The sequence below is a fragment of the Macaca nemestrina genome, chromosome 17, assembly GCF_043159975.1.
Source record: "Macaca nemestrina isolate mMacNem1 chromosome 17, mMacNem.hap1, whole genome shotgun sequence".
In the NCBI taxonomy this organism is placed as follows: Eukaryota; Metazoa; Chordata; class Mammalia; order Primates; family Cercopithecidae; genus Macaca; species Macaca nemestrina.
In genome coordinates this window covers 91828660-91852175 of record NC_092141.1, presented here as the reverse complement: position 1 = coordinate 91852175, position 23516 = coordinate 91828660, and the positions used below count along the sequence as shown (strand labels likewise).

The 23516-nt window shown below is 52.0% G+C and overlaps 2 protein-coding genes across 5 annotated transcripts in view; one reads left to right on the top strand and one right to left on the bottom strand.

Annotated features, from left to right (window-relative positions):
* LOC105469397 (tubulin folding cofactor D) overlaps positions 1–23516 on the bottom strand; it is a 185303-nt gene that overhangs the window by 93793 nt on the left and 67994 nt on the right. The gene's annotated exons all lie outside the window — the stretch shown is intronic.
* On the top strand, positions 10931–21727 carry LOC105469357 (zinc finger protein 750). Its single transcript, XM_011720308.3, has 3 exons — positions 10931–11027; positions 18376–19992; positions 20134–21727. The coding sequence occupies exons 2-3, from the start codon at positions 18557–18559 to the stop codon at positions 20867–20869; spliced, it is 2172 nt and encodes a 723-aa protein (XP_011718610.2). The 5' UTR covers positions 10931–11027; positions 18376–18556; the 3' UTR covers positions 20870–21727.

Here is a 23516-nt window from a genome sequence, read left to right as displayed (position 1 = left end):
ATCACAAGCCACTGAACTGTACACTTAATGAGAGAACTGAATGGCATGTGAACTGCGTCTCAACAAAATCATTGAAAATCCTATGGGGTCAACAGTAATTGTTCAACTTACAAGCAGAGGTACTGAAGCAGCAAGGAGTCACTTTTCTACTCCTACCTGGGTCAACTTTGATAAATTACGCTTCTCTCAGAATGTCTATTTTGCCTGAGCTACCAAATTTCCTGGCAAAAGGTATTCTTTTTTTTTTTTTGAGACGGAGTCTCGCTCTGTCGCCCAGGCTGGAGTGCAGTGGCGCGATCTCGGCTCACTGCAAGCTCCGCCTCCCGGGTTCCCGCCATTCTCCTGCCTCAGCCTCCCGAGTAGCTGGGACTACAGGCGCCCGCCACCGCGCCCGGCTAATTTTTTGTATTTTTAGTAGAGACGGGGTTTCACCGTGGTCTCGATCTCCTGACCTTGTGATCCGCCCGCCTCGGCCTCCCAAAGTGCTGGGATTACAGGCGTGAGCCACCGCGCCCGGCCGCAAAAGGTATTCTTAACACGCCATTTTCCATCTCCACAGCAACTACACAAGGGCTCCCCTCCGTGCGTAAGGCTCCTGCTTCCTGCCCGTTGGCCACGCGTGTAGCGGTCCCGTGAGCTCTAAGAGCTGTGTCTGGCTCTGCGTGTCCTTTCCCATCTGTCTTCCACCTCCTGCATTTCCAGGGTTCTGCTCACTGCCCTCCTGCCACCGCCCTGTGCGGAGTGAACCTTTCCCCTTTTCTGTACGTGCGTCTGAGGCCGAGTTACCAAGTGATTCCTGCCGCGGCCAGAGGGAACCTCAGGCCCTGTGGGCCACGTGCAGTCCACGTCGCAGACTCTGCGTGGTTGTGTTTATTCTTATTGGTAACATTTTTAAATTGTGAAAAACACTCTTGGCTCGAAAACTGGATAGAAACAGGCTGAGGCCCCGTCGGGCCTGCAGGCCACAACTTCGTCATACCTGTTTAAGGGTTTAAGTTTCCTTAGTTGCTTCCCAAAATTTTAGATGGAATAATTTTGTGACTGTTTCTTTTTAACTTGTTTTTAAACTTTTTTAACTTTTTATTTCAAAACTTCTCCTGAGACTTCTTTGACTCATGTGATTTAGACATTTGTATATCTTCTAAGTAAAAATTATCACCTTTCCCTTACGGTTCTGTATCCAGTTTTTAATTTCATTACTTTGTGAGCATGGAATACCGTCTGTACGCCAGTGAGTCTCTGGAATGTCTCGAGACTTGTTCTATGGCCTCGATGTGTAATATCTGTGAATGCTCTATGCTCTTCAGGTGTCTCCAAACGTGTATTCTCCAACGGCTGGCTCAGGATTCTGTATCAATTACGGAATCGAGCCAGTTGCCCCTGTTGTTGAAATACTGTATGTACACACATAGTATGTAATGTGCATTTTATACATATCTATATCTCCGCTACATATTTATTTATCACTAACTGAGAGGTGTTCTGAGCTCTCAGGAGGATACTGGGTCTGTCCATTTATCTCCGTAGCCCTGTTAACTTCTGCTTTTCCGCTTTTAGAAAGCTGAGTCAGTCCAGACTCACCACAAGCCCCACAGGAGTTCAGTGCAGGGATGGATCAGGGCTGATGAGGCCATGGGGGCCAAGTCACCAGAGTCTAAGCACAGCCACACCGCAGCGGGTCCGGTGTCAGCACACACAACCAGCAACAGCACAGCCCCAGGAGCTGCCGCACAAGCACACGGGGGCTGCTGCTTCGCTTCTGCCTCCAGATGGTGCACAGCTCTCTCCTCCAGCTCCCAGTGAAGAGGGTTCTAGCAGAAGGTCCTGCCCGGCTGAGGTGACAGGATGCAAAGCCTGTCAGGACCACGAGGTCAGGAGATCAAGACCATCAAGGTCGCATCCTGCGAGAGGGACCCATGCGGCATCACGGGCAAGAGCGGGTCTCTCTGGACGATGGCAGTCCCACCCCCGGGGCAACCACGAGGACTCTCAGTTTATCCACGTGCTTGGAACAACGCCTAGCGACTGCCAGTGCAACGCAGCGCAACGCGGTTCTGACTTCAATCCTTACTTTCAGAACTTGAAATGAACTTGAGATAACCTAAAAGACACTATCGAAAACCAGGTTAAGGAGATGAAAGGAGAAATGAAAACCACAGCGAGGAAACAAGGAAGATATGAAAAGGAGCCAAAACCAAGGTCTGGAAATACATGAAGGAAAAGATTTCACTGCAATGGATGGAAATGTGACTCTCAGGACTTAGCTGAGGAGAAACAGTGGCCCTGAAGACCAAGCCCAGTAAGCAGCACTGATGCAGCTGGCAGACGGGGACACGGAGGTGGAGAAGGCGCAGCAGAGCAGGGGAAGACACACAGGTGGAGAAGCCGGCAGCAAAGGCAGGAGGGAGAGGGAAGACACAGAGGTGGAGAAGCCTCCAGGAGACACGGGAGAGGATGAGAAGGAACCAGCCCCACTGGCCTTTTGTCTGTTCACATCTATTTTCATTGCTAGGTTTTCCACTGTTATTTGTAGCAAGAAAAAAAAGAAGATCTAAGTGTTAATTTTTTAAATTTTACTTGTCCTTGTACAATTTAACTAGATGACTTCTGTACCGGACTGCTGTGTGTGTAAAGGCACCTTTGAAGAAATACCCTATACGGGGGCCACAGGAGTTGCTCCTGGAAAACTAACAAGCCTGAGTCACGCGAGCGAGAATTCCGAAGCCTAAGACGCTTCACTGTCGGGGTGGGGGAGGAGAGGTGGTGAGGAAAACTGTGGGAATTCTTACACTTGGCCCAGGTTCACAAACCTGAATTGGGTTTCCCAATCAAAGACAAAACAAGCCATAGCTCAGGGTTTCAAGTTTCCCTCTCAACACAGAAGCTGCAGCTCCAATCCGCACTAGGAGAGGAGGGAGTGACAGGATGCTGTTTAAACAGAAACCAAAAGCTGCTCGCCCTCCCTCTGACTCTGACGGTGCCTGCAGAGCCACCAGAGCCCCATTTCCAAGGCCGCTCGGGGTGAAGGTGTTGTGAGGGAGGAGCCAGGGACTATGCACCCAGTACAAAGGCTACCCACAGGCCACACACCCAGAAACTGTCAGCTCTGCCACAGAGCACCATCCCACAGGGCTGCGCCCACCCATCCCCTCACACTCACCAGGCAAGAGGCAGCCTGGAGGGGCCTTGGTAGGAAAAAAGGGCAACAGAGAGGGGCTGTTTGCTACACTCCCACTCGTCTGAAAAAATTAATTAGCTCCAGTTTCATAAAAATTCAAACCGTGGGCCCGGCCCGGTGGCTCACGCCTGTAATCCCTATAATCCCAGCACTTTGGGAGGCCGAGGCGGGAGGATCACGAGGTCAGGAGATCAAGACCATCCTGGCTAACACGGTGAAACCCCGTCTCTACTAAAAATACAAAATATTAGCCAGCCGTGGTAGCACGCGACTGTGATCCCAGCTACTCGGGAGGCTGAGGTAGGAGAATCGCTTGAACCCGGGAGGCAGAGATCGCGCTACTGCACTCCAGCCTGGGTGACAGAGCAAGACTCCGTCTCAGGAAAAAAAAAAAAAATTAAATCGTGGCATTATTTGTACAAACAAATTAAAGTTTAGGTACTGACATGACAAATCTCAGACTTCAAGTTACAAATAAAGCCCTCCACTTACTCGTCAAAGTCAACAAATGTCCAGAAGAAAAGCTTTCCCCAAACTCTCTCCTAGGTCTTGGCCATCTCTCACCACAACGGCCAAATCAACTCCACTTCCATTTCTCCGCATCGCTGCGCTGTCTGACACAACGAATAAAACCCCACTGATGTTCTCAGGGTTGTTCATTGTTAATGAGAAATCAGATGTCTCCTCGGTCACCTGCAGAGAGTGACTGAGCGGTGCCCACAGCGCCCAGAGCAGGTCGGGCCCAGACCTTGGCACTTGGTGGTTGAGGACCCCGGGGGTACTGCTGAGCTTGGCCTTGTTAGTGTATGTGGCCCAGAGACCAGACACCCGAGGCCCAGCTCCTGGACAAGCAGTCCCAGGCAACGAGGGTGGGTGGGGAGGGAGGCAGCCCCTTCTCAGTTGTGCTCTGTTCAGTTAAATCGACTTCCCAAAACACAGGGTCTGCAGGGGCTCTCAGGCCGGTGGCCACGTAACACAGGCGAAGGCCGTGACCTGTTCCTGGGCTGCTGCTCCACTGCTCCGAGGTGACAGGAGGCAGAGAGGTGTCCAGGCCCGGCTGGAGGCTTCCAGGCAACCCGGAGGCAGGGCCTAGGGCCCTAACCCAAGCCAGCAAGCCTGTGTAGCACCATTCCCGAAATCTAGGACAGTCTCCAGGCTTCCCCTGGGTCTCGGCCAGTCTCACTACCGCCAGGGACGGAAGGCAGAGGCTGCAGCAGGGCCCCGCAGCAGCAGGAAGGGTCCCCACACTAGGGAAGAAAACCAGGAAAGGAAGGGGAAGGGGAAGGGGAAACAATGGAAATCCCAAAGAGAGCAGCGGGCAGCAGAGGGCTGGACAAGGGGACACGGCACACAGGACGCAGCCCATGGAGGGGGCAGCAGAGGGCTGGACGAGGGGACACAGCACACAGGACACGGCGTGTGGACAGGGCAGCAGAGGCCTAGATGAGAGGACACAGCACGCTGGATGCAGCACGTGGAGGGGGCAGCAGAGGCCTGGATGAGAGGACACGGCACGCTGGATGCAGTGTGTGCAGTGGGCAGCAGAGGGCTGGAAGAGGGGACGTGGCACGCTGGACACAGCATGTGGAAGGGGCAGCAGAGGGCTGGATGAGAGGACACGGCACACAGGACGCAGCACGTGGAGGTGGCAGCAGAGGCCTGGATGAGAGGACACGGCACGCTGGATGTAGCGCGTGGAGGGGGCTGCAGAGAGCTGGACGAGGGTACATGGCACACTGGACGCAGCACGTGGAAGGGGCAGCAGAGGCCTGGAGGAGGGGACGTGGCACACTGGATGCAGCGCGTGGAGGGGGCAGCAGAGGCCTGGATGAGAGGACACAGCACACAGGACGCAGCACGTGGAGGGGGCAGCAGAGGCCTGGATGAGAGGACACGGCACGCTGGATGTAGCGCGTGGAGGAGGCAGCAGGGGCCTGGATGAGAGGACACAGCACGCTGGATGCAGTGCGTGCAGTGGGCAGCAGAGGGCTGGAAGAGGGGACGTGGCACGCTGGACACAGCATGTGGAAGGGGCAGTAGAGGGCTGGATGAGAGGACACGACACGCTGGATGTAGCGCGTGGAGGGGGCTGCAGAGGGCTGGACGAGGGTACATGGCACACTGGACGCAGCACGTGGAAGGGGCAGCAGAGGCCTGGATGAGAGGACACGGCACGCTGGATGCAGTGCGTGCAGTGGGCGGCAGAGGGCTGGAAGAGGGGACGTGGCACGCTGGACACAGCATGTGGAGGGGGCATAGGGATCACAGCCGTGATGCATTCAGCACCACAGGGCACGTGGCAGCCCCTAGGCCAGCACAAAACCAAGACAGTCTCTCACTATGGGAATTCCAACCAGAAATGAATGACAACCAAGAAACTCTAAGAAACACTTTCCAAAGGAAGGGGAGGGGCAAGTACTCCAAACCCCTTAAGAGCTGGATGCAGGTCGGGGGAGGGCAGGAGACATGACAGGCCTGTGGGGGTTCCTACGCCTTCTGTTCCTCCTCCTCTTAACATGCGCTCGGCCGACAGACCCAGGATGCCCTGCCCCCAGATCTAGAGTCTGGTTGGGAAGGGAAGCCGGAGCCTGCCCGCCACCCTCACCCCCTCAGCCTCCCGGTCCCATCCCACAGTCCCGCCCACTGGCCTGAGTCCCTTTAGGAGGGCAGAGGCCTGAGACACCGCCAGGCGAGAGGCGCCCTCAGGCCCGGAGCTGTTCCTGAAGCCGTGCCCTCAGGGGACAGGATGTTGCTGCGTCTCCCCTACAGCCGCGGCAAAATCAGACTGGGAGCCTGATGCCAGGCCTCTGGATTTTCTGCAGAGTTTCCATTTCCTTTCTCCTTTCCTCTGGATGCAGCACCCCACAAGGAACACAAAGGATTAAATCAACAACAATCTTGCATTTTAAGAAGGTCAAAGATGTGACGCGCTTCCTTCACCTCAGGTGTCCTGTGAGAGACGCTCACAAGTCCCTTTCCCTTTCACGGACGGTAGGACGGAGGCCGACGCCCTTCCTTCACCTCAGGTGTTCTGTGAGACGCTCACAAGTCCCTTCCACGGATGGTAAGACAGAGGCCCAGGGAGGTCAGTGATTGCTGCCCCAAGTCACAAAGGGTGAAGATGGAAGAGCCGAGACTTGAGTCCCAGCACACAGTGCTGGAGAGGATGATGCTTCAAAGGGACCGGGGTGGGCTGGGCAGGATGGAGAGGAAGGGGCCAGGCCAGACAGGACGGACGGAAAGGAAGGGGCCGAGCTGGACAGGACGGAGAGAAAGGGGCCAGGCCGGACAGGATGGAGAGAAGGGGCCAAGCTGGACAGGACGGACGGAGAAGATGGGGCCGAGTTGGACAGGACTGAGAGGAAGGGGCTGAGCTGGCCATGTCCTGTGCCTCATCCCCCCACCTGGAAACTAGGAAAGCTCAACTAGGACTGCGCTTCCAGCCTGTGTGCCCCTAGAGAGAGACCCTGACACAGAGGCAGCAACGCCAGCACCTGCCTGTGTCCCTGGCACCCCCCCGAACACACTGGCACCAGGGCTTATCCCCAAGAGCAGCCACCGCCCCAGGTACCGCTCCCTCCCCACCCAGGGTCTGCAACCGCAGGGAAGCACCCCCCACATCTGGTGTAATTCTGCTCATCGCCCTCTGAGCTGGGTACCACGGCCATGTTCCCGACCTGTGTGTGGGGGCTCCACGGTGCGTGGTGCTCCTGAGTAAACAGACATGTGAGGGGACTCCACGGGCCAGGTGCTTGGTGCTCCTGAGTGAATGGACCTGCACAGGTGGTGCACTTGGCCCCAACACCATGAACACGCAAGAAACACCAGCGGCCACCCCCATGACAGTTCCTAAGATTTGGTCAAAAACCTAATCACAAGACTGCTGAGTAACATGGGGGGGTTGAACACATAAAAAATAGTGGGTAAAATCCCACTAAAAACAGCAGAAACGGACCATTTTCTTTTTTCAAGGCATAAGCTACAGGGTAGAAGAGGAAGGGCAGGAAAGGCAGCACCAGGACCACGGAGGAGCCTGGAAGTGCAGGGACAGCAGGAAAGGCCTCAGACCGAGAAGCCCAGCCCTCCCCTGGAGGGAGGAAACCCACACTCCCCCTGATCCACAGGACAGGAACCTACAAAGCTCCAGGTCTGTGGCACCACAGAACTCGGGGGGGTGGGGCAGGGCAGGCCTAACCCAAGAAGCACTGGGGGCAGGCCTCCCACCTCTGCAGGAGACAGGGCTGACTCCCCAAGGTGCTCGGCAGAGGCCATGCTGAAGATGCAGGGAAGGCACCAGGCACGGCATGGCGCTCCTGCAGTCCCGGCTACCCGGGAGGCTGGGGCAGGAGGAGCCCTTGAGACCAGGAGTTCAAGTCCAGCCTGGGTAACACGGCGAGACCCCAGGTCTTTAAACACACACACACACAGGGAGAACATCCGCCCCCCACTCCTCCACCCCCCACTAAAAGAAAGCTATCACTAAAATCCTTAGGAAGGATAAGAAAAGCTACTGCAACTACTGCATGAGAATGAGATGCTACAAAAGGAACACTCAGAACAAAACAGAGCTCATGGAAACCAAAATGAGGAATCAAATACTTAACAGAAGTGTTGGAATATAAAGTTAAGAAAACTAAGACTACTGAGGATAAAGGAAAGAACCTGCAGGTGAGAAACAGCTGTACATAAAAACCAGGAACCACTACTGACATAAAGTTCTACAATACATAAAACTAATCCATGGTGGAAAAGTATCAGCCTACAGTTGCCACGGTCTGGGTGGGGAAGGGTGGCATCGGTGTGACGGTGCTCTCTGGGGCCATAATGGGAGAACATGTTTGTCAAAACTTGTTAAATGGTCCTCTTAAGACCTGTGCCCTTCACTGAATGTAAACCTTACCTTTGAAAGAAGAATCACAAACTAATAAGAATACGCCTGCAAAGTGTTTGGAGCAAAGCAGACTGATGTCTGCAACTGACGTGAAATGCAGCAAGATAAGTAAGCGGGACGGCGAGGGCAAGGGAAGGGTAAGTTGGATGGCGAGGGGAAGGGAAGGGGTAAGTTGGATGGAGAGGGGAAGGGAAGGGAACGCAGACCTGTGCTAACTACAGAACCCCGCTGTTGGGTATATGAGAGTTCACTGGAGCATCCTTACAACTTGTCCATATGTTTGAAAATTTTCACACGAAATGTCGGGAGAGAAAGAATCAGGAATCTGAATGGCATCAAGGTTCTCAACCGCAGTAGTAGAAGCTGCAGAAAATGGAGAAAATTTGCAAAACTCTGAAGGTCAATGATTTCTGGCCTGAAGTTCCAGACTCAGCCAAACTAGCAGTCAGGCAGATAAAACCATTTTCAATAATTCAAGGCCTCCAAAAAACTCTCTCGCACTTTCTCAAGAGCCTGTAAAAGGTATGTGCCTCATGTCAAAATAAATGCTTAACTCAAGAGAAAGACATGGGATCCAAGCAGCAGCTTCCAGTGCAGGAGAGGCAGGCAAAACCCCCTGGATGGCGGGCGGGCGAGCGTGGGGGCAGAAGGGGCAAAGAGAGGCAAATCCCACCCTCCATGAAGGCAAGCCACCAGACAACACCCAGACCAGGAGAGGAGAAGGGAGAGGGAGAGGGAGAGAGGGCACAGACCACCGACAGATCAGGAAGGCTGGAATCGAGGAGGTAAACACCAGAACACTCAGCTCAGGAAAGGCCGAGGTGGGGCTTCTGGGTAGAGGGAGTCGTAGCGCAGACACCCGGCACTCCCGCCGCGGAGAGGTGGAGCCCTCGGCTCCCGCCTTGCATCTGGGCAGCATGAGGCTTCCTCGGCAGAGAAAGCAACAGAAGGGACGCCCTGACAATCCACAGCCCAGCCTTCTGGAGGACTGGAACTTTCCACCTTGCTCTCTTCAAGTCCTGAGCCATCACACAGCTGACCACCCTCCTAGAGAGGCCTGTGAAGTGCTCCTGAGTGAGGATGAGGTTCCAGCGGATCGCAGGATCCCAGCTGCCCCTCCATGACAGAGGGCAGGTGAGTGAAGCTGTCCTGGACCCGCCAGACCAGTCACCTGCCAGCTTTCTCCTAACTGAGCCACCCCAGTGTCCATGAAACAGAAGGAGCACTCCGCCAGGCCCTCCACAAACTCCTGACACAACATATCCGAAGACAGAATAAAACGGTACTTATTCTAAGCCACTAAGTTTGGGATAGTTTGCTATCCAGGAATAGGTAAGAGGGACAGGGAACTGCTGTTTTTTGTGATAAGACTTATATAACTCTTTTTGACTTCATAAAGTATACGGATGTCTCAATGGACAAAAGTCACCAAAAAAAAAAATTTAAGGTATTAAACCATCCTGGGCAACATGGCAAAACCCTGTATCTACAAAAAATTCACCAGGCATAGTGACCGTGCCTGTAGTCTCAGCTACTGGGGAGGCTGAGGCAGGAGGATCACCTTAGTCCATGTGTTTGAGGCTACAGCCAACTGTGATCACACCACTGCACTCCAGTTTGGGTGACAGAGCAAGACCCTGTCTCAAAAAAAAAAAAAAGGAATTAAATATAAAAGTAAAAGCAAAGCCATATAAAATCTTAAGGAAAAAAATAAACAACAAAAACAAAAAAATAGGCCAGGCGTGGTGGCTCACACCTGTAATCCCAGCACTTTGGGAGGCCAACGTGGGTGGATCACAAGGTCAGGAGATCGAGACCATCCTGGCTAACATGGTGAAACCCCATCTCTAGTAAAAATACAAAAAAGTAGCCGGGCGTGGTGGCGGGTGCCTGGGCGACAAGAGCGAAACTCCGTCTCAAAAAAAAAAAAAACAGAAACAGCGTGTCCGTCCTGGCCAGCTTGTCCCTACGCCTCTGCCCTGCAGCCTCAGGCTCATCCAAGGGCCTGACAACAGCTCATCCCACCTCCTTTCCCAGTCCTCAAACCGACACCACATTCCAGCCTTCGCTACAGCTGGGGTGCGGCCTCCGATTAAATAAGCAAGCAGTCTGGGGGGAGGGGGTGTGGAGGTAAAAACTGGTCCCCACATCAAGTGCCTCTGCAATTTAAGTGTGTGGGGGTGGTCTGCGGGAGCTCACAGCTGGCCCCTCCCCCTCCCCCGCACCCACACACCCGGCTGGCTCCGCAGCTCTTGCGGCTCTTGCGGTGCCTGGCGTCGGTCGGGCAAGCTCCGGCAGGTCCCTGCAGCCCGGTGCCGGGTGAGCTCCCTCCCTGCCAGCTCAGCTCCCGAGGAGGACCAGGGACAGAGACTCTCAGGAGCAGGGTAGAGGGTGGAAGGTACTCAGACCCTCAAAGGCCTCACTGGACCCTTCATGGCAAGGACGCCATGAATGCTGTACCTCCCAGGGTACGTGTACTTGAGAATCAACCGAAGTGTCTGCCTCCCGTGTACACACGCTCAGGTTCTAAAGGGAAGGCTCACATGTCTTTGCCGTAACGCCAAATATTCACCAGGTGTGATGAATACAGTAACCTACGCTCTAACTGCGGACACGTCGGAAGCCCTCCGACCCATGGCTGTCCAGGCAGCACTGACACCGCACTCGGCACTCACAGACGGCGCCGGGAGTCTGCCAGATACTTGCTCGCTGGGTCCAGTGCTGGGGAGGCTGCCTGCAGCAGCTCGGTGGGTGCAAACACATGAATTGTAGCTGCGGGCAGGAGGAATATCAGGTGCATCTCTACGCCCCGAGGGCTCAACTCCTACACTTAAATCCCTCCCACTGGAACAGCCGGCTCCAGTTTCACCAAGCAAGCGTGAGAACAGGTACTGCTTCCTGAGCACCGCCAGCCACCAGCACCAAGACCCGGCCACATCCCAGCACTGCCCACCTCTGGTAAGTACTTACTATTTCTTTTCAAATTCAAGTTTTATTTTAAAACTCTTCTCAGACGTATAAAATACCCGGCTGAACGCAGCGTTTGCCCCGTGTCTGCTCTGCCTTGCTCTGGGCTTCAAGGATTACTCAGGACCCAGCAGGTGCATGGCTGGGATGCAGACCACGATTACAAAACTTCTAATGAGGCTGACACTTAACTCTAAGAACAGGAACAAGCTTATCTGGAAATTAACTCCTTTTTCTGCCCTAAAATTCATAAAAGTTAAACCAACACAAATTCATATTATTGCTTAACTGTTCCTAACCTCAAAAACAAACTATAATAAATGCTAACAAGAGGTAAGGGTCATATATATGTGTGTGGTGTATGTACATTAAGGTGAATTTAGGGTTTATAAATATGTGTGGTATACGTACATTAGGCTGAATTTAGGGTTGTATATATGTGTGGTGTATGTACATTAGGCTGAATTTATGGTTTATATGTGTGGTGTGTATACATTCTGCTGAATTTAGGGTTATATATATTTGTGGTGTATGTACATTCTGCTGAATTTAGGGTTTACATGTATATGTTTGGTCTATGTACACTAGGCTGAATAGAGGGTTATATATGTGTGTGTGTGGTATATGTACATTCTGCTGAATTCAGGGTTATGTATGTGTGATGTATGTACATTAGACAGAGCTGAATTTAGGATTATAAGTGTGTGGTGTATGCACATTAGACAGTGCCGAATTTAATATCTAGTTTAACTTTTAATACTTTCAAAGTTTAAAATAAGTACATAAGCTTACATAAAGTTTAACATTGAACATAAGCTTTCAAAAACAAAACCAAACCAAAGGGGTTAAGTTTCTGTTTGGTTGTTAAAGTCTCATGTACATGTATACACAGACACAAAAAGGGTTTTTTTCCTTACACGAAATTTCTCATAAATCTGCTTTGGAGGAGAACAATTATTGACCCAGCACAATCTGTCCACATTTGTGCCCCTAATTTTCACTGCGCAGTAGCAAAGGCCTTCCAGCATTTCTGACCGGAGTTTCAGGATGAGGCGGTGACTGTAAAGTGGTGAGCGTTTGTTTACGAGCTCAGGTCTGTAACTCGGGATCTCCTGCCGAAACTAGAGTAAGAGCCCCTGGTTGTTTTTCTGGATCCATTCTTCCAAATTATATTCCCGAAGACTGTCTTTTCCCCAGGTCTTGGTTGTCCTGAGGTTTATCCTTCGTTTTAAAGAGCCGAAAGGCTGGGAGGGAGGGGCAGTCAATCACTGGAAAAGCTCAATTGGAGTAAAACTCACAGATCTCGTTCTTGCGACATCCCAGTGGGTAGGCGACAATGGTGTGTCCTTGAGTTATGCAACAATGCCACATCACAATATTGTAATTACAGCATGCCCTTCACAATGCTCCAGCCCAGCAGGCTCCTTGCCAGACAGCTGGACACTACCAGAAGGAACATTACAGCACAGTCTCAGGCACAGGTTAGGATACATGATAAGCATGGTCGCCCAGCCTGTCACAGGAATGTCCCATGGTCGCCCAGCCTGTCACAGGAACGTCCCATGGTCGCCCAGCCTGTCACAGAAACGTCCCATAACTACCCAGCCTGTCACAGAAACGTCCATGGTCGCCCAGCCTGTCACAGGAACGTCCCATGGTCGCCCAGCCTGTCACAGAAACGTCCCATAAAGTTAAACTGTAATTACCTCCACTGTGTCCTATCAAAGTGTTTTTTTTTTTTAAGAACTCTTTCTCTCATCTATTTTTCAAAGTTCAAACTCCTCAGAAGCTTGTTGAGCTTCCCAGCTTCTCTATCACCCCAACAACTGCCCGCTGCATTGACTGTCCACATTTAGGAACCTCTGGAAAGACAGTATATTGGCAATTTAGAACTTTAAAAACAAGACAGACACAACCCCATGGCCAACCGAAACCACTCACTCTTCAGAGCACTGTCTGTGTGGGCAGCTACGCCCCAACACCCAGCCCAGTGCACGCTGAGCAGGAAGAGAAGTGAGCTCTCAGCTCAGCGCACTTTCCAGAAGCCAAGTGCATCGGCTGAGCACACGACATTTAAAATACTTAGAAAGGCACAGAACAGCATCTGTAAATACAGCAAGAAAACCTGGCGAAAGCTTGGCGGGATCCTGAGCATGTTTTAAGCCACTGCACCCCACTGTTCTTATGCCCTTTAGTGTAGACATTGTCTACGTTGGCTGCTTGGTCTGAAATGATTTGGAGAAAGAAGTCTTTGTGTCAGGCCGGGCTCAGAGGAGGTGGGTTGGAGGAGAGGGCACACGTTAGCCAGCAGCAGGCAGGGAAGAGTCTGCATAAGTATTTCAGTAACAGCCACCTTTGATCCAGATCTGGAAGCTCTGTGGAATGTCCACCCTGCTAACGTTTCCTGCCGATCCAGTGGGAATCGAGAGGAGGATGAGACCCTCCTTCAGGATCACACCGAGGTCTTCACTGTAAAACATGCTAGCACTGCAGTTCTCAAATGAAAGCAGATAATGAACGAGACTCTGCTTTATTACTAGACAGATAGACAACTCTCCAGGCATGTTATTAACTAAAATGGAAACATGCCTCCCCCAGGAGAAGAAGATGCCCGGCACTTCTTTTTCACCTCTAGAGAAAAACTGCACCTCTAAATGCAAATCCAAATTACTATAAACAGCTAGAGTTCTGGGTTACACTGCTTGGGCAACAACATACTCTTCTGGGAATATTTAACACCAGCAGTTGCCAGAGTACAGTCGGGCTGGTAGAAACTGACCAGAGACAATTTAAACGCCGTGCCCACAGACAGATGTGACAGCCGGAGGTACTGGCCGTCGGGTTTGGTTTCTTCATCCTTATAAACCTCACTGAAGCAGGACACAGAACTCACAGGCTGACATCATCATTTGAAAGCTTACCAAAGCAACAATTTTATCCCACTTACTCCTCTGACACTACTGTAGTTTTATAGATCAGGTGAACTCCACCCGGCTTACACTGAAGCAGCTGTGCTCCCTGTTTTAATTAGCAAATTGTGCAAGCCTAAGAGGTCAGTTTATCCAAGGTCTGAGAGGTCAGTTTATACAGGTTTTACTAAAACTACTGCCAGAGACTCCATGTTTACACAAATTTCCTTCAAGCAATTCAACTCCAAAATGCTCTCACTCACCAGGGGCTTCCTCCCTGCCACACCTGCTTACGTCAACTAATTGATCCAAGAACAAAAGGGCAAATCGTTCAAAACTTCAGATAATAACATCTGACTAGAAAAGAGACATACTAATATAAAAGCAATTATTTTCCTAATTACTATTTTGGCTAACAGCAGAGCTTACACGTAACTTGCCTGCTGTAAAGCTTTTGAGAAAATCTAACCAATATGGGTTATTTATTTATTTGCCTGAGAGTATCAGCAATGTGAAATAATGCTGCTTCGAAAACTAAAGTCCTCACTTTCTCAGATCCCGAGGGAGTCACCTGCCCCTCTGAGGGCTTGTGTTTCAGCTGCTAGAGGCGACGTTTCGGTATCACAAGGACGCAGCTCTCACTTGATGAACGTTTTGCAACTGTCATCGTTTTGATCATGATGCTTCCAGCTAGTGATGAAATCATCAGTTTTCAGATCCCTGCCATAACATATCCTATACAATCATGGGAACCTGACTTGCAGAGGTTCTCACGCCTTCAGAACCAGGGAGCGCGGCGAGGCGTGCCGGCACAGGCCCCACCGACTGATCTGGCTGGCCCAGCGTTTGGCTGGAACCAGGCACCGGCTTCTCCACTTCCTGAAGGGAGGCAGGGAAACTGCTTTCATCACCCAGGGCAGGTCTGCCCCACACGGTAGGGACTGAGCCCATAAAGAAGTAGTTCACGTTCTTTTTTCTAACAAGGGGAAATTAGAAAGACAAAGACAAAACGATCATTACATGTTTCATTCGCTTGGCTTTGACCCAGTTCATTGTAGGTTCATTGTAGCTTCTGTGGCGGCCCACAGTGGGAGAGGGGTGCTGAGCTCCGGGTCTGAGCCCCAGGGTGTCACCCGACACCCTCCCTGGTTGTGGGGTAACAAACATCTTGTCCTCATCCAAGGACAAGATGGCTGTGATGAGTTCCTGCTACACAGAAACTCATCACAGAGAAGGCGACAGGTCAGCAGAACCCCTCTTTTCTACCCAGACCACTTCTTAGTAAATAAATGTCTTAAAGAACTTAAAGTATGTTAACAGAGGCAGTTTGTAGGGGGAAGGGTGGTTCTTTGGGTTTTTAAGAAATATGAATAAAGGAGCTGGGCGCGGTGGCTCACACCTGTAATCCCAGCACTTTGGGAGGCTGAGGCGGGCAGATCGCCTGAGGTCAGGAGTTCGAGACCAGCCTGGCCAACATAGTGAAACCCCGTCTCTACTAAAATTACAAGAAATTAGCTGGGTGTGGTGGTGGCCACCTGTAATCCCAGCTACTAGGGAGGCTGAGGCAGGAGAATTGCTTGAACCCAGGAGGCGGAGGCTGCGGTGAGCCGAGATCGCACCACTGCACTCCAGCCTAGGCGACAAGAGCGAAACTCCGTCTCAAAAAAAAAAAAAAAAAAAAGAAAGAAATATGAATAAATGAGTAGAGAAACCAGTGTGCTGAGAATAAAATCAGAGCACTTCCCCAGAGTTCAGAGCAGCCATACGAAAGCCCAGCCTCCACCCCTGGCCTGTGGCGTGTGGGAGGAAGGACACGGGGTGCAGGGAGGCGGCCTTGCCTCAGGGACAGCTGCCTCCTAGGCTCCACACACACCACTCTACTTTCAAGGGGCAGCTTCTCACTCGACTTTTAGCCACCCTGATGTCTACACATGAAACCTCGCAGACTCAAGAATGGGCACATCTGCCCATTCCTTAAAAAAAAAAAAAGCTGCAGTTGAAACAGTTTTGTTAAGTCATTTCCATTTAGCCTTTTTTTAGGCAAGGTCTCACTCTGCTGCCCAGGCTGGAGTGCCGTGGCAGGATGACAGCTCCCTGCAGCCTCAATCTCCTGGGCTCAAGGGATCCTCCCACCTCGGCCTCCCAAATTGCTGGGATTACAGGCATGAGCCACCGCCCCCAGCCCTCCATTTAACTTTACTTTTATGTATTTTTTTTTTAATTATACTTTAAGTTTTGGGACACAAGTGCAGAACGTGTAGGTTACATAGGTAAACGTGTGCCATGGTGGTTTGCTGCACCCATCAACCCATCGTCTAGGTTTTAAGCCCTGCATGCATTAGCTATTTGTCTTAATGCTCTCCCTCCCCCCGACCCCCACCCCCAGACAGGCCCTGATGTGTAATGTTCCCCACCCTGTGTCCATGTGTTCTCGCTGTTCAGCTCCCACTTACGAGTGAGAACATGCGTGTTTGGTTTTCTGTTCCTGCGTTCGTTTGCTGAGGGTGATGGTTTCCAGCTCCATCCACATCCCTGCAAAGGACATGATCTCATCCCTTTGTATGACTGCACAGTATTCCAGGGTGTATATGTGCCACATTTTCTTTATCCGGTCTATCATTGATAGGCATTTGGGTCATCTAACTTTATTTTTAAGCTGTTTGAAAATATTTAGATGCTAAAAGACCTTTTCCTTTTTACATTTTTAATACGAATTAAAGTGCTCAGATCCACAGTACCTCCACCCATCTCCCACTCACGCTGTCTCCCAGGTACAGTTGCTGCTTGAGTCGCTCCAGGCCCAGCTGCCACATGGAGAGCCCCAGACTCTCAAAGCCTTTGTTCTGGGCCGGGCGCGGTGGCTCACGCCTGTAATCTCAGCATTTTGGGAGGCTGAGGCGGGTGGATCACCTGAGGTCAGGGGCTCAGGACCAGCCTGGCCAACATGGTGAAATCCCGTCTCTACTAAAAATACAAAAAAAAAAATTAGCCGGGAGTGTTGGTGGGCGCCTGTAATCCCAGCTACTCGGGAGGCTGAGGCAGGAGAATCGCTTGAATCTGGGAGGCGGAGGTTGCAGTGAGCCGAGATTGCGCCACTGCACTCCAGCCTGGGTGACAAGAGAGAAACTCTGTCTCATAAAAAAATAAATAGCCTTTGCTGTCAGCCTTGGGTTAGGAGGCAGGTGAGAGCCCCAGCGGGGTGCAGTGCAGCCTCTGAAGGAAACCTGGGGCTGGTAAGAGGGACACAGAGACCCTCTGGAAGAATCCAAAAGAGCAGGCCAGCCCTGACATCACAGCACAGCCCCTGGTGGGTCCCGGGACCTGAGCAGGTGTGGCCCAAGGGCTGAACCCACTCCCTAAAGGTTAAGGGCCAGGACAGCTTCCTCCCATGGCCCAACCATCTCTAAAGCAGACACCACTCACTCCAGTCTCCTCTCGGGCACGAGTGTGGCAACGCTTTGGCTCTTCCATTTGGAGGTGCACCTGGATGGGCAGGTGCTGCTGGCTGTGCCTCCTGTGGCCAGCAGGAACGGGGTGACCGTGAAAGCATGTCTCACAATGCTGCTGTCACTCACAGGATGTACAAATTCACCTCAACAGTATTTCAACCATTTAAGTCAACATAAACAGAGCATTTGTATTCCTCTCTGAGACAACGTAAATGCTACTTAATGATAAAGCTGACTTTCGAAGCAGCAGGGTGGAGTCTTGTGTTCGAATGTTCTTCGTTTTTAAATAAGCACACTAGGAATACACCAACAACGTGGCTGAAGAGGGCAGAAACTGCCACGAGTGTTTAGGGATTGGCCGCAGGGGAGGCAGGGAGCATCCATGGTCTCGGGCTCTGCAGACCGACAGCAGGCCACGCTGTACGTGGGCGAGCTCCCGGCCAGCAGGTAGGACCAAGTAGACAGTGGCCAGCCCATGCTCTGTGTAAAAGTGAGGTACACATTAAGGGGAAACGGCCACAAACCCCTTTGCATTTCAGGTGAGAGTGCGGCCAACCACACCCCCACTGTTTCAAGCGTGTAACCCTCCAAGCAGAGTCAGGCAGCACTGGGACAGGACTCCGTCCAGACCCTGGGAGGCGGCTCGGTGTCCTCAGCCCCCAGCAGCGTGCTTTCAAGGAAAGGTCCAGGTCACAGGATAAAAGTTCCCAAAACTCAAAGGCTTACAGGCATTCTCAGAACAGACACTCAACGCACCACACACCACACTCCACCTCTAGGCCCCGAGGCGACTCTTTCAGATCAGACTCAGAAAACATGGTGGGGAGTTAGCAGCCCGGTTACCAAGGGCAGGGCTGCTTCTGTGACCCCAGGAGCAGGCGGCTTCAGCCCTTCCGGGGCTCTGCTTCAGGGATCCTGCGGCGGCCTCTCGCCGACCCCTCACTCGCTGTCCTGACACCAAGTCTCTGCTCTTTGTTGCAGCTCCCGGCTGCCAGATGACAGAGGCTCTCGCCAGACCCTCGGCACACAGAGCTGGCTTCCGGTAGAAGCGCTCGGGAAAGAGGCAAAGCGGGAGGTGCCTCTTCAGAAACCACGAGGTGCACGAGGCGTCGGCGGTGATCACGCCACCTGGACGGCCAGAGTCCGAGGCATAAGAAGGAAAATGAGTCTTCTCAAAGAGCGGAAGCCAAAAAAGCCGCATTACATCCCCAGGCCTCCGGGAAAGCCCTTCAAGTATAAATGTTTCCAGTGTCCCTTTACTTGCAATGAGAAGTCCCATCTTTTTAATCACATGAAGTATGGTCTTTGTAAAAACTCGATTACTTTAGTATCAGAGCAGGATCGCGTTCCCAAGTGCTCTAAATCTAACTCGCTAGACCCTAAGCAAACCAACCAGCCCGATGCCACAGCCAAGCCAGCCTCTTCCAAGTCTGTCACAAACGGAGTCTCCGCCTTTGACTCAAAGCTTCAGCACAGCTCTGCCAGGGAAGACATCAAGGAAAACCTGGAGCTGCAAGCCCGGGGAACCCACAGGTGCCCAGGACAGAAGCCAGCCCTCCACAGGGCGTCAGCCTGCGAGAGCCCAGCTCCGGAAGCCGCCCTCGGTGCCCAGCCTGCTCTGGAAGGCGCAGCTCGGCCTTCTGCATTTGTTCCAGTCGGCGAGCACAGGCTTAAGGGGCCAGACAGCGCTGAGGTGCCTGAGACACTGGCTTTACCCAACCCCACTGCCAAGGCCACCTCCTTCCACACCAAGTCGGCCTTCCACGCTCCTGGCTACCCCTGGAAAGCCGGCTCACCTTTCCTCCCACCAGAGTTTCCACATAAAATCTCATCTACAAAGGGGCTTGGGGCCATTTCCCCTTACATGCACCCCACAATCCCAGAGTACCCGCCTCACTTTTACACAGAGCACGGGCTGGCCACCATCTACTCGCCTTACCTGCTGGCTGGGAGCTCGCCCGAGTGCGACGCGCCCCTGCTGTCAGTCTACGGAGCCCAAGACCCGAGACACTTTCTGCCTCACCCGGGGCCAATCCCTAAGCACCTGAGTCCATCTCCAGCCACATATGATCATTACAGGTTTTTCCAGCAATATCCCTCTAATCTGCCGATTCCTTACGGATTTTACAGGCCAGAGACTGCGTTTTCCTCCTACGGTCTCAGACTCCCACCTGTCGCTGGCCTCACCCGAGATCAGAGCTCTCACCTGCTTGAAGAAGCCACCCTGGTCTATCCAGCCTCAAGTCCTTCCAGGTTAAACCCTTCAGACCCCAACAGAAAACACATCGAGTTCGAAAGTCCAATTCCTGAGGCTAAAGACTCCTCCAAGCCTGGGCAGAGAGACACGGAAGGGTCCAAAATGAGCCCCCGCGCAGGGAGTGCAGCCACAGGCTCCCCGGGGAGGCCAAGCCCCACCAACTTCACGCAGACGAGCCAGACCTGCGAAGGCCTGTGCGACCTCTCCAACAAGGTGGCCTCCAGTGCACTGGGAAGACTCTACCAGCCGGAGCAAAGCCTCACAGCCTTCAAGCCTGTGAAGAAAGTCACAGAATGCCGACCCACCCAGGCTCCTGAGACCAGAGCAGAGTCTCCAATAAGGTAAGAAAATGTCATTTTCAAAACCTCCAAGGGAATGTTTCTGGTTGGGTTCCATGAGCCAAGTTTATACTTGTTCAAACTGCTTCACGCAGTTGCTTTTCTAAGCAAGCTCCTACTAAGCTTTCTCTTGGCTTCTTCTAGCCTCAATGTTGTGAACGGAGACCCCCCCGCTCCGACAGGAAGCACCTCTCTCGTCTTGGAGGCCGCGCCTTCCAGTCCAGAGGACAGCTCCAGGATGGGTCCCCTCAACCTCTCCAAGAAATCAGAGATAAATCCGGCAGCCACCCACGAACCCACGTACCAAGGCAGCCCCCAGGCGGAAACCGCCAGCTTCTCAGAGCTGCAGGACCTTCCTCTCAATCTCTCGGTGAAGGACCCCTGCAACGCCCCGGCTCTGAGGCCTCCCTTCCCCAGTCAACCACGAGCTGCAGAACCTGCTGCTGCTGCTCTACAGAAGACTGGGACAGAAGGTTCTGAGGATGTGCCCAGCCACCCTGAGACCAAGCCAGGCAGCCTCGACGGTGACGGGGCCCCACCCACAGGCCCCGGCGAGGAGGCTCCAGACACACGTGCGGTGGACAGCAGCGAGGAGCAGAAGCAGACGGCAGCTGTGGCCCTGTGCCAGCTGGCAGCCTACAGCCCCAGGAACATCCGGGTGGGCGATGGGGATGCTGCAGCCCCGGAACCTGTCTGCCAGCAAGACACACCCACACTCAGCTCCAGGGAGAGCCAGGAGGCCCAGGGTGACCTCAGACCCAAAGGACAAAAGAGGACAAGTCAAAGGGATGCTGGAAAATCCCAGCAAGGAGCTAAGAAGGCGAAGCTGCAGGACACAGCCAGAGTGTTCACACTACGAAGGAGGGCCCGGGTATCCTAACGCCGGGTTCACGCGTGTGCTCACAGAGCTACGGCCACACACATGCCTCCCAAGGCGGCGCACTATGCCACCTCTGAACTGGCACTTTCCTGTTTTTACAAATGCAGCTTCTTCTCGAAAACAAACAAAACCTCCAATTCAGTTTTTATAAATATTAAGCATGAATATTAAAAGGTGCTTCTACTTTTGGTTGTAAAAACATCTGAATGACTCTAAGACTGATAAGTATTTTGAAGTCTAAGCCGTCTTACAGAAGATCTTTTATAAATGTTTGCTTATAAATCGCTCACCATTACAACAAATTGTTTTAACTGTTTTTCTATTAGCTCTAGCTGCATATTTGAAGTAAATGACAATCACTGAAAAATGTCAGAAAAAGCATTTCCAATACTAGCATAAAGTGCCGTATGTAAAAAAGAAAAATGTGATGTTATAACTAAATAACACACAAACATCGAGAGGCTATTTATACAAATAATTTATTTCCGCTAGGGAAAGTGCGTTACTGGTGAAGGTATTATCAGTTTATTCTACTTGCTTATAATGCTACAGTGGGTGTTCTGCCCCACTCTGCCTCACTTTCCATTCCCCAAAATGATGTGTATGTTGCTAATTTTCCAATAAACTCCTATGAACCATAAGGAAACATAAAATGAAGATGAATGTCAATCTATGTTATCCTTTAGAACAGTTTGCCATAACACTCAATGAAAAAGAGCTCATAGCTGAGGCAGCAATTAACCTGTGAACGGGTGCGTGTATGCATTCAATTATGTGGGTGTGAGCGTGTGCTGTCTGTGGGGGTGTGTGTGTGCACATTCGCCCATGTGGGTGTGCACGGCTGCGGGTGTGTGGGTGTCTGCTTGTGCATGTCTACAGATGCATGTGCACATTTGATCGTGTGGATGTGTGCGTGTGCACGTCTGTGGGTGTACCCACTTATGCATCTCTGCGGGTGTGTGTGCGCATTCTATTGTGTGGGTGTGCGGGTGTGCACATGCGCATATCTGTGGGTGTGTGTGCGCATTTGATTCTGTGGGTGTGCATGTGTGCTATCTGTAGGGGGGCATATTCAATTGTGTGGGTGTGCGTGTGCATCTCTGTGAGTGTGGGCACATTCAATTGGGTATGCATGTGTGCATATCTGTGGGGGGTGTGCATTCAGTTGTGTGGGTGTGCACGTGTGCTATCTGTGGGTGTGTGCTCATTCTATCCTGTGTGTGCACATGTGTGCATATCTGCAGGGGTGTGTACACAGGTAATTGTGTGTGCACGTGTGCATATCCATGGGGGGTGTGCACACTCAATTGTGCAGGTGTCCATGTGTACATATCTGCGGGTGTGTACACATTTGTGTTAGTGTGAATGCATATGTGGGGGTATATGCACGTTTGTGTGGGTGTGTACGTGTGCCATCTGTGGATGTGTGCACATCTGATCCTGTGGGCGTGCACACGTGCATATCTGTGTGGAGGGGGTGCACATCTGATTAGATGTGTGCATGTGCATCTCTGTGGGTGCGTGCACATTCGATCACGTGTGCATGTGTGCACACTCGATTCTGTGAGTGTGCATGTGTACATATCTGCAGGTGTGTGCACATTCGATTATGTGGGTGTGCACGTGTGCATATCTGCAGTGATGTGTGCATTCGATTGTGTGGGTGTGCACATGTGCATATCTGTGAGTGTATGCACATTCAATCGTGTACGTGTCCACATGTACATATCTGCTGGTGTGTGTGCATTTGTGTGAGTATGCAGGTGTGCATATCTGTGAGTGTATGCACATTCAATCCTGTGGGTGTCCACGTGCGCATATCTGCGGTTGTGTGTGCATTCTATTCTGTGGGTGTGTGCGTGTGCCTATCTGTGGGGGTGTGTGTGTACATTCAATTGTGTGGGTGTGCACATGTGCATATCTGTGGGGGGCGCAATCATGTGGTTGTCCACATGTGCATATCTGCAGGTGTGTGTGTGCATTCGATTGTGTGGGTGTGTGCATGTGCATATCTGTGAGTGTATGCACATTCAATCATGTGGGTGTCCACGTGTACATATCTGTGGGTGTTTCTGTGCATTCGATTGTGTGGGTATGCACGTGTGCATATCTGTGGGAGTGGGTATGCGCATTCAACTGGGTGTGCACATGTCAACGTGCAGGTGTCAGTGTGCAGGTGTACACGTGTATACACTGCTGCATCTGTGCATAAATGTGTGAGCGTGCATGTGTGCACATGGGTTTAAATCTGTGGTCAAGTACAGGCATGTGCGAAGCACACCTGGGGTTATTCAAAGGCCATCCATAGGGTCCTCAGGCTTCAGAGTGCTTTATGAGTGTGCGCTTCCGGAGCCTCAGCCCCTAAGGCTCTGGTTTTGAAAGGGTTATCTCCATCCCCACGTCCCCTCTCACAACAGCCCTTTCTCTCACTTTTCAAGAAAGGCAGCCTCTCACCCAACACACGGGAAACATGCAGTGGGTGCGACAGGAACGGATGCAGTGGGTACGACAGGAACGGATGCAGTGGGTGTGACGACAGGAACGGATGCAGTGGGTGCGACAGGAACGGATGCAGTGGGTGTGACGACAGGAACGGATGCAGTGGGTGCGACAGGAACGGATGCAGTGGGTGCAACAGGAACGGATG

Excerpts from the sequence above, each read along its gene's own strand:
- LOC105469357 (XM_011720308.3), top strand. The coding sequence starts at position 18,557 with ATGAGTCTTCTCAAAGAGCGGAAGCCAAAAAAGCCGCATTACATCCCC. Across the intron at positions 19,993-20,133 it reads AGAGCAGAGTCTCCAATAAG|CCTCAATGTTGTGAACGGAG; the intron begins GTAAGAAAATGT and ends GGCTTCTTCTAG.